At 30.5% G+C, this 14924-nt stretch overlaps 1 protein-coding gene across 2 annotated transcripts; it reads right to left on the bottom strand.

The window, feature by feature from the left end:
- Positions 1–245: 245 nt before the first annotated feature.
- On the bottom strand, positions 246–2047 carry LOC111412049 (fasciclin-like arabinogalactan protein 7). Of its 2 annotated transcripts, none has more exons than XM_023042785.1 (2): positions 1905–2047; positions 246–1201 (listed from the first exon to the last, which is right to left on the bottom strand). In XM_023042785.1, exon 2 carries the CDS (start codon positions 1162–1164, stop codon positions 382–384), a length of 783 nt encoding a protein of 260 aa, XP_022898553.1. In that variant the 5' UTR covers positions 1165–1201; positions 1905–2047; the 3' UTR covers positions 246–381. The 2 variants fall into 2 exon arrangements, with proteins under 2 accessions (XP_022898553.1, XP_022898554.1); XM_023042786.1 differs by lacking the exon at positions 1905–2047 and adding an exon at positions 1749–1874.
- Positions 2048–14924: the final 12877 nt, after the last annotated feature.

Here is a 14924-nt window from a genome sequence, read left to right as displayed (position 1 = left end):
AGGTCATGGAACAAGAGCTGCATGTACACTACTCCTACAAGGAGTCCAATTTCATGTCTCAGGAATCGAACCCCCCACACTGCGACTACCAACAAGGGTTTAGATATATAGAGGGATGTGTCGGACAATAAAGTAAAACTCCACCTATTACAGAATTCCCTTTCGCGTTTTAGATCTAGCACTGAGGCATATACACAATTTGTTCAATTTATAATGAGAAAGAACCCAAAGAAAAATTGCAATAATAAGGCAACTCTAGTCAAGAGAGCATTTAAGCATACCAAAATTCATATTGTCATACATAATGGTATAATAAAAAATACATGGGAAAAGAATGTGTAGGAAACAAATGACAAATTAACTGATCATCAAAACAGTCTTTCACAAGAACATGAGCATTGCACCCACAAAAGCCAAAGCCAACTGGCTCAATTTACCCGAATTCACAATGCTGTGAGAAGACGAAGGTGAAGAATTTGGCGACGATGATTCACTTCCCTCCTTTTCAGATGGAGAATCTGCTACAGGAGCAGTATCTGGGACTGGGGCCGGAGCTGGAGCCGGGGTTGGGGGTATATCAGTGCCAAAGATTGCCTCCGGGAGCAGAACTTTATCGGTCTCATAAACTGCGACTGGATCAGTGGCACGAACTGCGCTGATAACCTTTGTTTTAGTCCATCCCGAATCAACATGCACTGTTCCAGAGTTATCGGTGAAATTCAAACTGTATTGTCCACCGGCAAAGGTAGGAATGGGGCTCTGTCGGCTTAGGTTCGTGAAATCAGCCAGTTTGTAGTAATGTGGCAAAGCATGGAAAAGGCATAGAGATTTGAGTTGGTCCTGTGTGAGGTTAGAAATAGAGGGCTTCTTTAGTGAAGCAAAGGCCTCATCTTTCGGCACGAAAAGAGTAATTCCTTCATCAGTGTTATTGGCTTGGTTTTGAAAAGTCTCGATGACTTTGGTGGATTGAAGATAGCCTAGGAAAGTCTGGAATGGACCGGCAACGGAGAGTAAGTCAGTCAGGTTTACGTGTTCCGGTGCTGGTGCAGGGGCAGGAGTTGGAGTTGGAGTTGGAGCTACAACAGATTGTGAATTTGCTGATGCAAAATAGAAAACAACTAGTATTGCACTAATAAAGGCCATAAAATTCATTTCAAATCCCATTTCTTGGCCTCTTAACTCTGAATAAACTTCCAAGTTTCTGCAAAATCGTTAATGCATCCATCAGATCTAAGCATATTAAACATATTATACTTAAAGCATGTTTGTCTTAGCTAATTTCTAAGAAAGAAGAATCCATCAGATCTTGACATAGCTACTATCTAGAAATGCAACTTTCTTGGAAATAAGCTAAGCCAAACATGCTCTCTTGACAGATAACTAAGTCACATATACTTCCAAGCCTGTTTCGTCTAGCTTATTTCTAAGAAAGAATCATCCATTAGATCTCGAGATAGCTGCTGTCAAGAAAAGCAACCTTCTTAAAAGATAAGCCTAGTCTTTAACGGATAACTAAGTCACATCTTTGATTCAAAATCACCCAATTTTGTGAGATCCCATTTCGGAGAACTAAATCCAAGTAAATCATAATTAATCAAAAACTTCACAAGTTCAAAATGCAGATCTACTCATCAAGCAAAAGGGAAAAGATTGCAAATTCTGAATAGCATTAAGAATTGCAGCATACTAATAATGGTAGAAACTGTAAAAACGTGAATTTTGTGTCAATTTCAGATCAAATTACATACGGACGACAATTATAAGTTCATCAGCGTAAAATGCAGTACAGCAAGTTCAAAACAAGATCTGGCAAAGAAGCAGAGGATGAAAAATTAAACAAGCACAGTACTGAAGAAAATTATAATTATAAAAAGATCGAGAAAAACTCGAAGAAGTGATGATACCGAGGCGTCGGTGGAGGACACCAATGCAGCTGGAGAGAGCAAGGAAGACGTATATAAAAGAAAAGATGGTAATAAAATAAGAAAAAGGCAGATTAGGTATATAATACTTTAATGACTTTAGTGGTAAGACTTTCAGTTTCAAGAAAACTGTTTGATGTAGAGTCAGGTGAGCTTTCTTTGTCAAATTATCAACCTCTTAACTTATTAATTTTATAATGTACAAATTGGTATCTATGACTTATAAATTCTAATGGACATCGAGGCGGTGCTTGCATCTGCACATCTTTACACTATATTGGGCTAACAGTGGAATTGTGGCAAACGTTGAAGAACCATGAGTCATCAAACGGTAAACAAGTTAAACGAAAATATCATCTCTTAAGAGAGATGGTTAACAGAGAAAATGTGGTTGTCAGTAAGATTACTACTAAGATAATATTGTAGATTCGTTTACTAAGAGCCTATTGGCTAAGTTTTCGAGGGACATTTGCAACACAAAAGGTTGCAATACGGGACACATATACTCTAGGGTAAGTGGAAGATTTGTTGGGTTGTGAACCCATGTAGTATATTTTACTTTGATAAAATAATCATTTATAATAAATAAATTGTGGTTTTATTTATTTATTATTGAGCATATAAATTAAGGTGCCGATGATCACTTGAGATAATATAAGTTTGGTACTTGCATTGAGAAGTACTGTGTGACACAAATTATAGTTTGATTATAAATAATTTATTCACAACCAATGTATAAGGGTTGACATTTTATACTGAAAGATTGTAGTATTGACCGATTCACTATTCATATTTGTGATTTTTCCTTATCACAGAAATAGTTAAAGGTGACACTAATACACTTGAAGTGTATTGAACGGACCGTGTGTCGAATTTAATCCTATAGTATGGCTGTATGGAGAATTAAATTCCACTAGACCGCTGTATATTTTATCTAAATTCCTTGGTAGGACTACGTATATCTTTTTGTGATTTTAATAGTTCTTTGATTCATTAATGAATGAGATCAATTTGATTGGTTAAATATTACGATAAGTTGGAAACTTGAGAATGAGCGGAGTAGAGAACATGAATTCGTGTCGAAAACCGTCACCCTGGAAAGCGGGAAGAGTGACTACTTAAGTACTAGTGTTTAGCGACGACTAAATTTCGACGTTTGTGATTAGTTCACAAGACCGTTGAAAAAAAATAAAACTTAAGTTAGTGGAAATAATTAGAGGTGCAAAATGGTCATTTATGCTCGTACCTAATTATCGGATCTCAAACAGGGATAAAATATATACAACAGGCCAAAGAAAAGTATTACAGATGTATTAGTTTATGTGATCTTATATATTCTGAGAGTTCAGTCTTTTGCATTTAGTAGAAAAAATAAAGACTAATAATTAGATTAGATGGTCTATGGTCGACTAGATAGGATCTAATTATTGGAGTTTGAAAAATATATGTCTGATCAGATCCCTGTGATAGCTCCATAAAGTATTGGAGCTTAATTACGGTAATTATAATAATTTTGAGTTTAATTGTAATTACAATAAAGTTTTGTACTTGTTGTAATTACTACGAAAGTTGTAAACTTAATTATAATTGTAATAGAAGTTTTAGGACTACACATGTAATTTAATGTAAACTAATTGAAATTAAACTTAACTTGAGTTTTAACTAGAACTCTTATTTGAATGTAGAATTATTGTTGTATAAGAATTAGAAATATTCTCTCTCTATAAATAGAGATTAGATGGATCATAGATATCTTATGGAATGAAATTGTATAACATTCATAATATATAATTTCATGGTGTTCAAATTTTGGATAGAAAAAAATTATTTTTCTTGAATTTTTCAATTGTAAAGTTCAAGAATTGGTTTCTTGATTTAATTAAAAGAAGGTGTCTACTCATCGATGTAGTCTTGATTTTGGAGAATACCATAGAAAATTTGGAGATTTGAAGTATCAAGTTTTTGGAATTAAAAAACTAGAAGATCGTGATTCAGAATTAATTAAAAAATTTATCATCGAATTTAGGTAAAAAAAAAAATTTGAATACTTTATTATTTATATAACATACAAGTGAACATCTAGAAAATCTTATTTATTGAATTAAAGAAATTTTTAATTTCTCGATAATTTCGCTTTCGCATTCCATCAACATGTATTTTATCCCCATCCAAGATCCAAAAATTAGGTAGCAGCATAAATGACTGTTTTACCTCTATATTTATTCTCACTAACTTAAATTTTATGTTCTTCAACGGTCCTATGAACTAATCACAGATGTCAAAATTTAGCCATCGCTAAACACTAAGCTCAGATGTTAACCGTTCAACAGAAAATACTTAAGTAGTCACTCTTTCTATTTTTCAGGGTGACGATTTCTAACATGAATTCATGTTCTCTACTCCGCTCATTCTTAAGTTCCCAACTCATCGAGATATTTGATCTATCAAATTGATCTCACCCATTGTTTAATAAAAAAATCATTCAAATCACGAAAAGATATACATAGTCCTATCAATGGATTTAGATGAAATACACATCGGTCTAGTGGAATTTAATTCTTCGCAGGTCATGCTATAAAATTAAATTCGACACGCAATCCGTTCAATACACTCCAAATGTACTAATGTCTCCTTTAACTATTTATGTGATAAGGATAAATCACAAACCTGAATAGTAACTCAATCAACACTACAACCTTCTAGTACAAGGTGTCAATCCTGATACATTGGTTGTTAACAAATAATTTATTATCAATATATAAGTTGTATCACACTGTACTTCTCAATGCAAGTACCCATCTTATATTATCTTAAGTGATTATAGACACTTTAATTTGCATGCTCAATAATAAATAATGCAATAAACCATAATTTATTTATTATAAATGATCATTTCATCATAGCAAAATATACTATATAGACAGACAACCTAACAAATCTCCCACTTGCCCAAGAGTATATGTGTCATGTCTTGCAACCATTTGTGATGTAGATGTTCCTCGAAAACTTAGCCAATAGGCTCTTAGTAAACAAGTCTACAAGATTATTCTAGGAGCAATCTTACTGACAAAATATAGAGTCTGTTTGGGAGTGATTTTGAGAATTGATTTTTTGACCGTTAGGAAAAAAGTGGGGTCTACCTGTGAGAGAAGAAGTCAAATATAACGGCTAGAATAGTGAAATAACGGTCAAAAAATCAATTTTTTTGGTGAAAAAGTCGGGCCCAAACAGACTGATAGTATATTTTGTTGGGTTGTGTGCTCATATAATATATATTGCTGTGATAAAATAATCATTTATAATAAATAAATTGTGGTTTTATTTATTTATTACATTATTTATTATTGAGCATGCAAATTAAAGTGTCAATGATCACTTGAGATAATATAAGTTAAGTACTTATGTTGAGAAGTACAGTATGACATAACTTATATTTTGATCATAAATAATTTGTTCATAATCAATGTATAAGGATTGGTATCTTGCACTAGAAGGTTGTAGTGTTGACCGATTCACTATTTAGGTTTGTGATTTATCCTTATCACAGAAATAGCTAAAGATGACACTAGTACACGTGAAGTGTATTGGACGGATCGCATGTCGAATTTAATTCTATAGCATGATTGTGTGCATAATTAAATTTCACTTGACCACTGTGTATTTCATCTGAATACCTTGACAGGATTATATATATTTTTCGCGATTTTAATTGTTCTTTGATTTATCAATGGACGAGATCAATTTGATTGGTCAAATATCTCGATGAATTGGGAACTTGAGAATGAACGGAGTAGAGAATATGAATTCGTGTCGTGAATTGTCACCCTGAATAATGGATAGAATGACTATTTAAGTATTTTTTGTTGAATGGTTAAAGTCTGAGCTCAGCGTTTAGCGACTGCTAAACTTCGACATCTGTGATTAGTTCACATAACCGTTGAAGAAAATGAAACTTAAGTTAGTGAGAATAATTAGAGGGACAAAACGATTATTTATGCTTGTACCTAATTATCGGATTTCGGATGGGGATAAAATACATATACGGCAGGTCAGAGAAAAGTATTACAGATTTATTGACTTCTGTGATCTTATATATTCTAAGAGTTCAGTATTTTGCTTTTAATGAAAAAAAGAAGAAGCAAAGACTAATAATTAAATTGGGTGGTCATGATCTAATTATTGAAACTCAAAAAATTTATGTCTAATTAGGTCCCTGTTGTAGATCCATAAAGCATTAGAACTTAATTACGACAATTATAATAGTTTTGAGTTTAATTGTAATTACAATAAAATTTTGTCCTTGATTGTAACTAATATGAAAGTTGTATAGTTAATTATAATTGTAGTTGAAGATTTATGACTACACATGTAATTAAATGTAAACTAATTGAAATTTGGCTTAAATTAAAACTCCTGATTTTAACTAGAAGTCTTATTTGAATGTGCAATTATTATTGTATAGATTGGAACTCTTCTATATCTATAAATAGAGATTAGGAGGGTTCTAGACATCCTATGAAATGAAAGTGTATAACATTCAAAATACATTATTCCATGGTGTTCAAATTTTGGAGAGAGAAAAAATTATTTTTCTTGATTTTTCAATTGTCTAGTTCAAGAATTGGTTTCTTTATTTAATTAAAAGAACCTGCTCACCTACCGGTGTAGTCTTGACTTTGGAAAATACCATAGAAAACTTGGAGGTTTGAAGCATCAAGTTCTTGAAATTAAAAGGCTAGAAGTTCGTGATCTAAAAGGTTAGAATTTCATGATTCAGAATTATTTCAAGATTGATTATCGAATTTAGGTAAAAATTCGAATTCTTTATTTTTGATATAATATACACGTGAATATCTAGACGATCTTGCTTTTAAATTAAAGAAAATTTTTAATTTTTGAATAATTCCGCTTCCGCATTCCAACTCATTTTATCATCTTTTTTCACTTTCTAAAGTCTAAACACCCAGGACCAACTCTACCAATGAGTTGGGTTTGAACTAGCTCGTTGACTTAGAGGCCAAGCCTTGTTGGAGCCATGGGCCCTTCTCGTTAAGGGCCAAGCCAGGTTGGCCATGAGCTCTTGGATATATATATATATATATATTAATGACACTTTGTAATCAGACGCAATCTCTTTGCTGCAATTATTCTACATATGGCACAATGAAGCCTTGAAGTGTGTTCTAAGGGCCCTCAAATATTAATATTAGATTTGAATAAATCGTGAAATCAACTGAAAGGAATATGTGTTTCATTGTTTGACATAGGTTGGCACGACAATGGAATAAAATGTTCTACAAGTAAAGTACGTAGTGGCGCTAACATCATAGACATATGTGATGCCTTTCTAACGAACTGACCAGAATAGGACCATTATAATACTTTAGCTATTAATTTGTAATAAAATAAACTCTAACGACCAATTTAAAATTTTAGCGTAACTTTAAGGAGCAAATGTATATTTATTGAGCATGTTTGGCTCCTTAATTCAACTTAGGGTCCGTTTGATTGCAAAAATAGAATTGAATTGGGTGGAAAACGAATTTCAGGGAATTAAATTGCCTAGAATTGTTTTCTTAAGAATTGTAAATTATTGTGTTTGATTGATATAATTTTTCACATGAAAAATGTTGAAATAAAAGTGTTTTTTGATGTTTGTTTGACTTTCTTTTACATTAAAATTGTCAATTAAAAGGATAGAATTTGCTGGTATTATGGATGGCATTGGTTTCCATCGCCAAAAAAAAAATATATTAAATAAAAATTCGAGAAAATCATCTATTTTTTAATGTTCGTTTGACTTTGTTTTACATGAAAATTATCAATGAAAGAGAAATATTTTTTTTACAATAATTCTTAGAATTAGTTTCCATTGCCTTAAAAAAAAAAAAAAAATTCGCTACAGTAGCCGCGAATTCCAATTCTATGGTGAGAATTGGAATTCCAAAAAATCAAGGAATAACACAACTTCCAATAAAATTCCATGGAAAATTTTGTGAATCAAACACTACATTGAATTGATTCAATCAAACACTACCTTACATTTTAAGCAACCCAAAAACATGCTCTTTACTTTTCGAGCGCCGATTTTCATCTAAAAGAGCAAAATCATGGTTTGCAATCCAACTTTACTTTGATCAAACGTTTTCCTGTGCTAAATTTTCTCATTTTTATTTCGATTCAAGCACTCTTGTTGTATGTATCATGTTAGTTATGCTAATAGAGAGGACATTGTGGCTCACAAAAAAAAAATTTAAAAAAAAAAAAAGCAAAGAGAAAAAGAGGGTATAAAAAATTGTTACTTTGTCGACTTCTTTTTATATAAATGAACACCATTAACGTCTAGGTTGGGTTTTTATCACAAACTAGACCCAGTGTGTAGATTTGGATTTCTCGACCTTCTTTTGATATGAAATTTGTTGGATCGTGTGCCCATATAGTATAATATTTTATATTACATAAAATTGTGTTTATTCTATATATTGCATTTATTTATTATTGAGTATACAAATTAAAGTGTCTGTAATCACTTGTATTAATATAATTTTCGTAATTGTGTTAAGAAGTACAATGTGATCCAATTTGTATTTTAATCATAAATAATTTATTCACAATTAAAGTATAAGGGTTGACCACATATACTAAAAGTTGTGTTGTTGACCAATTCAGTATTCGAGTTAAAGATGACACTAGTACTTGAAGTGTATTGAACGGACCACATGTCGAGTTGAAGTATATAGCATGACCGTGTGAATAATTAAATTCCTCTTGATCGCTATGAGGGTGTTTGAGAGACATTTTTATGTAAAAATACATTTTTGAATAGTAAATTGATGGAAAATGTGTGGTTGAAAAATAAGGAAATTTTTTTTATTTACGTGAAATATTATTTTAATAAAGAATGTGTGATTGAAAAGAAGAGAGAGAAAAATACATTTTGAAAAACATGGATACCAAACGAGCCTTTGTATTTCATCTAAGAGTGTATTTGGTGAGAATTAAAATTAGATTTTTAGTAGATTGTGATAAAAGTTTTTGAAATATGTGGTTGAAAAGTTGTTGGACCTTTGAAAGATGTTGTTAATATTGATTGTTTGACTTTGACTTATATCAAATTTTAATTTAAACCAAACATGCTCTAAATCTATTGACAGTGTTATATATATCTTTTTCGTAATTTTAATGGTTTTTTGATTTATCAATAGATGAAATCGTTTGATTGATTAAATATTTTGGTGAGTTGGAAACTTGAGAATGAGTGATATAGAGAACATAAGTTCATGCAAGTAACCATTGCTTTGAAAAATTGGTAGAGTGATTACTAAGCATTTTTTGTTGAACATTTAAAATTTGAGCTAAGTGGTCAAAGATGGCTAAAAAAATTTTGATATCTATGATTTGTCCACAAGATTGTTGAAGAAAATGGTACTTATATTAGTAAGAATAATTGGAAAGGCAAGACAGTCATTTACACTCATGCCTAATTATCGAATTTCAATCGAGAATAAAATACATGTACTTAGTTAGGAGGAAATTGTTATAGATTTATTGGTTTATCTGATTTTAAAAATTATAAGAGTTCAGCCTTTTGCTTTTAATGTAAAAAATAAAGATTAATAATTAGATTAAATGGTCTATGATAGACTAGACAAGATCTAATTATTAGAGCTTGGATCATATATATCTAATTAGGTCCCTAAGGTAGCTCTATAAAGTATTGAGGCTTAATTACGGTAATTATAATAGTTTTGAATTTAATTGTAAATGCAATAATGTTTTGTATTTAGTTGTAATTGCTATAAAGTTGTAAACTTAATTATAATTGTAATTGAAATACTAGGACTACACATGTAATTAAATGTAAACTAATTGAATGTAGACTTTTGATAAAAACTCCTACTTGGATTTTAATTAAAATTCCTATTTGAATGTTAAATTATTATTGTAAATGATTGAAACTATTCCATCTCAATAAATAAAGACTAGGTAGAACCTATAATTCCTACAATAACTAATAATACATAATTTCATAGTGTTAAAGTTAGAGAAAAATAACTATTTTCTAATTTTATTCAATTGTTCAATTCAAAAATTAGTTTCTTTATTTAATTAAAAGAAAGTTCCTACCCATCGATATAGTTTTGATTTTGGAGACTACCATAGAAATTTTAGAGGTTTGAAACATCAAGTTTTTACAATTAAAAATTGGAAGTTCATGGTTTAGAATTTATTCAAGAATCCATAATCGAATTTAGGTAAAAATTTGAATCATTTATCTTTATGTAATATAGTCATGAACATCTAAACGATCTTGTTTTATTTAATTAAACATTTTTTTTTTGATTTTAGATAATTTTGCTTTTGTATTCCAACAAAGTTAAGTACAAGGAAGAGGCCACGTAAGAAACTTTACCTTTGTAAATAGTTTAGGAAAAATACAAAAGGAAATTAGAAATACCATTGGAATTATATAAATAAAAAAATGAAAAAGAAATATTATAACAAACAATGTAACAATAAAATAGAGAAAATATGATTGTTGATGTAGTAGCGGTATTGGAACGAACCAATGCCTTCTTGCACACTTTTCCTAGAAAATATTTGTTCCCCACTGTGGGGCAAGAAAATTGAAGACGTCTACCTCACATGATTCAAAAGTTGAAAGTAGATAACTAGTACCTTGTCACTACTTTGGGGGAATTGAAAATGTACACACTTCTATCATCGAACTAGAACAAAAATTATTTAAGTTACAAAGAAAAAAACTCTTGAAAATAAAAAGTTAAGAGATAAATTTAGATAGATAAGAGAGCTCTCAAAGTTTGGTGTAGTGTGTAGAATAAGGAGGAGAACACCTCTTCATATAGTACTAGAATAAGGAAGTTTCAATTTCATAATTGATTTTGTATTAACATCAGATTATGTTACAATAGTCATCGAGGCCTTGTAACCAACAATTCAAAATACAAATTATCTAGATAATTGAAGAGAATTAAAACTCATGAATTTTCTGTTACAATTTCACATTCAAATTAACTACAGAATTAAAGAGAATTGAAATCTATGAGTTTGTGGTTACAATTTCAGATTCAATGTTTTTACCATTGTATATCTCTGTCCCTTGGTCCCTACAAACCACAAACTAAATAGTCAAAAGAGTTTTTTACCTACGACCAACACATGCTGCCTTGACCAATGGTTTGATCGACCCTTTGTTTTCATCCTATTTTGGACAAAATATGCACAATGTAAAAGAGAAATATAACCTTTGTCGACTATTCAACTCAAGTAAAACTCCAATTAAAATGGTGAGAAAAATTACCTCGTTGGTCCAGCAATGATCCTAGCATCCACCCGAACCATTAGATAGTACATATTGTACGTCTTGGGAGAGAATCTGTAACGCCTCAAATCTAATACATATGTCATCCTCTTTTTTTTTTTTTTTTTTTTTTTTTTTTAAATGAGGATTTGAAGTACTACCAATGTCATTATTATCTAATTCATACGGAATTTAGCATTATTATGTAAATATTGGGATTATATCGATAAATTTTTTAAATTAACAATTTACACGACAAATTGCATATCTAATTAAATCTTAAATATGAAAATTGAAATTTGTCAAATTCAATTTAACATGGGATATCAAGGCTTGAACGTCAAAACTACTAGAATAACGTGCACGAAATTTAACATAAAATTTATTCTTAAAATAAAATTGACAATAATCATTACTAAGATTTTACTTGGTGACCCCATAAGCATCACTCGATCAATTTTTCATGTGTCCACACGATTTGTTCTAATTTGAAAGGTTATTATATGAAAGAGTATTTTGAAAACACCCAAGAAAAATATGTCCATATTTTTATTAACACGATATAAATATAAAATGGAATAACATAGTGTCATTTCTTAGATTTAGAGTAACCGGTCGCGATACCCAATATCTCAAGAAATTTTTTTAGATTTCCTACATCCCATAGGATTTCCATATTCGAGATCCATACCGTAGGATTTAACATAGAAATCGACCTGAAGGCTTTATAGTATTTCATGTTAAAGTCTATAAAATTATTAAGAAAATAAGAATTTACCACTTGTACAAAGTATTCTTACCTCAATTGATATCAAAAATCTAAAATTAAAGCTTGTGAAATACTATTTAAATGGTACATTTTTTTTCCTTCTTCAACAGGTACGTGCGTGAACTGTGAACAATTTTCAAGTTAACCAAGGTAATTGATATTAATTAATTGGCTCATTATCCTCGGTTTAATAGGATTTATGGTAATTACATTTTGTCCTTTTCATTTCTTCCACGTTACCGTAAAATTTTATGTAACTTCTTTTTCTTTTGTAAATAGAAAATTTTGAAGACAATATATATATTTCTTTATATGTGTGTCTATAAATTAATAAATTATTGAAAGATGACACTGTTCTTTTTACTAGAACTAGTTGGATGCAGCTAGTTTAAAATCAATTTTTTTAGCTCAATTTATTTAATTAACACGAGCTATAAAACGAGTATAATATTTAATATATTTTGTCAACTTCTAAAATAATTGTATGTTCAATCCAAATAGAATTTACGATAAATTCTATATAGATGCATATAAGAAATATATATTTTATGCAAATAAGTGGGTTGAGCTTATTTTTTAAAATTTGGATTTAGTGTGACAACGAGCCTTGATTTGGACTATTTAATTTTCTAAATGACCATCATTACATTTAAACCCATATGAAAATAAATAGTAAAAAAATTCAAGGGTGTTGCTGACTTTGGAAAACCTACAGTAAAATTCATAGCTATTTGCTCCCATTTCCGCTCAGAATTTTCTAATGGATTTAATGGTCTTGATGACCTTTGACGTTCTGCTTTAACTTGCTGACATAACATACACTTCTTAACAAAAAAACCAATCCCCTTTTTCATGTTCTTCCACCAAAATATATCGCAAAGGTCTCGATACATTTTTGTACTACTAGAATGTGCAGTATATGGGGCATAGTAAGCTTTCTCTAATATCTCTTTTCTTATCTCTTCATCATTCGGTACACATAACATTCCTTCGAACACCAAAGCATTATTATCTACTATTGTAAAACCCTTTCTTTTACTTGTATCAACTTTCCCTTTGATTTTCTTAAAAAATGGGTCATTGTCCTGAGCATCCTGGATTCGATCTCTAAGAGTATGTTGAATCTTTAATGCCGTAATCCTTCAAGTAACCCAAGCTGGCGAAGTAACAACCTCTAACTTCATTATCGGACTCTTTTATCAACTGCACTTGAGTTGTGGGTAAAACTGCTAGTTGTCTCATTGTCTTCCCACTAAGAGCATTTGCAATTACATTAGCTTCATATGGATGGTAATAGATAGTGTAGTCATAATCCTCACCTAACTCCAATGACTTTCTTTGTCTTATATTCAAATCATTTTGAGTGAAGAAGTATTTCAAACTCTTATGATCTGTATAAATATCGGACTTTCTTTCGTAAAGGTAGCGATGCCATATCTTTAGAGTGTGTACTACCATCGTCGACTCTAGATCATGTATAGTGTAGTCTTGCTCATATATATTTTTTAATTGTCTTGAGACGTATGCCATCACCTTCCCAAATTACATCAGTACTCATCTCAAACCCTATTTGAATGCATCACTGTACATATCGAATCTATCTGAACCCTCCGGTATAACTAAAACTAGAGCTGTGACTAATTTCTATTTCAGTTCTTAAAAACTTTTCTCACACTTCTCAGTCCATCAAAATTTTACGTCTTTTCTAGTTAGTTGGGTCATTGGCCCAACTATTTTGAAAAAAACCCTCCATGAATTTTCAATAATAATCGGTTAGTTCCAAACAATTATGAACTTCACCTAATTCGTTGGTCTAGGCCAATTGATTATCGCTTCAATTTTAGCAGGATCTACTTCAATCCCTTGTGTCATAACCACATGACCAAGGAAAACTATACTTTCAAGATGAACATTTGTCCGAGTTGAAAATTTCCTACCTATTTTGTGTTAAAAATTTGTCTACACACACATGTATGTTATTTTTTTTTCTTTTGCTTTCGTAGCTGCAATCTATATTTGGAGTTTACAATAAACAATTATTCTCTTTGCTTTTCTTTTCTTTCTAAAATTGAAAAGTTGGTAGAAATAGCGTAGGCAGTAAATAAATTATTTAAGAAGAATTATATTCATATTATTATTATTATTTTATATTTTAATTTTAAAAATATGAATTTTAAAATAAAAAAATGTATTAGCTAGTTCTGTCAGTTAATTGACGGGTTGGTTGCCGATCCGACTTTTTAATGGTTAAATTAATAGAACCAAAATCGATTTATTTGTTCAAGCCAACCCGACTTGATTTGGTTTGATCGATTTGATCGATTTTTCCCCATCCCTAGATATAACGCCCAAGCACATATTTTTTTAGCAAGAAAAATTCTACTTGTACATAATTATTACATATAATGGTGTCCATAATGTAATGTGACAATCGTCTCGTTGTTAATGTGCAAGTGTGAGATTTGAATTAAAGGTTGTATCCAGTGCTATGTGTAATTATGGACACTATTATGTAAATAATTATGTAAATATAACACTTCCCTTTTAACAATTCGATCCTCTTTGCCAAAGTCATTATATCTTATGTATTATGTGTTTTGAAAGAGCATCAATCAATCTTACCACTCAAGACTTTCTATAACGGCCCTTAATATTTGAATTTAAAACCTCTTTGTTGTGATATACTCAAGTTGAATTTGGTCAATATTCAGAATTCATTAAGTATTTAATAAAGTAGTTCGTCTTTGAGCTCTATTTTTTTTAAATAAATTATTTTTATTCATTTTCAATCACGCATTCTCTCAATAAAAATAATTTTATACATAAATTCAAAAATTTTCTTACTTTTTAATCATATATCCTCCAAAAATTCAATATTACAAAATTTATTAACCCACAGGAAAAAAAAAAG

Source organism: Olea europaea, chromosome 16 (genome assembly GCF_002742605.1).
Source record: "Olea europaea var. sylvestris chromosome 16, O_europaea_v1, whole genome shotgun sequence".
NCBI classification, from domain to species: domain Eukaryota; kingdom Viridiplantae; phylum Streptophyta; class Magnoliopsida; order Lamiales; family Oleaceae; genus Olea; species Olea europaea.
Note: the sequence above shows the minus strand (reverse complement) of the source record. Positions and strands in the feature narration are given on the sequence as shown.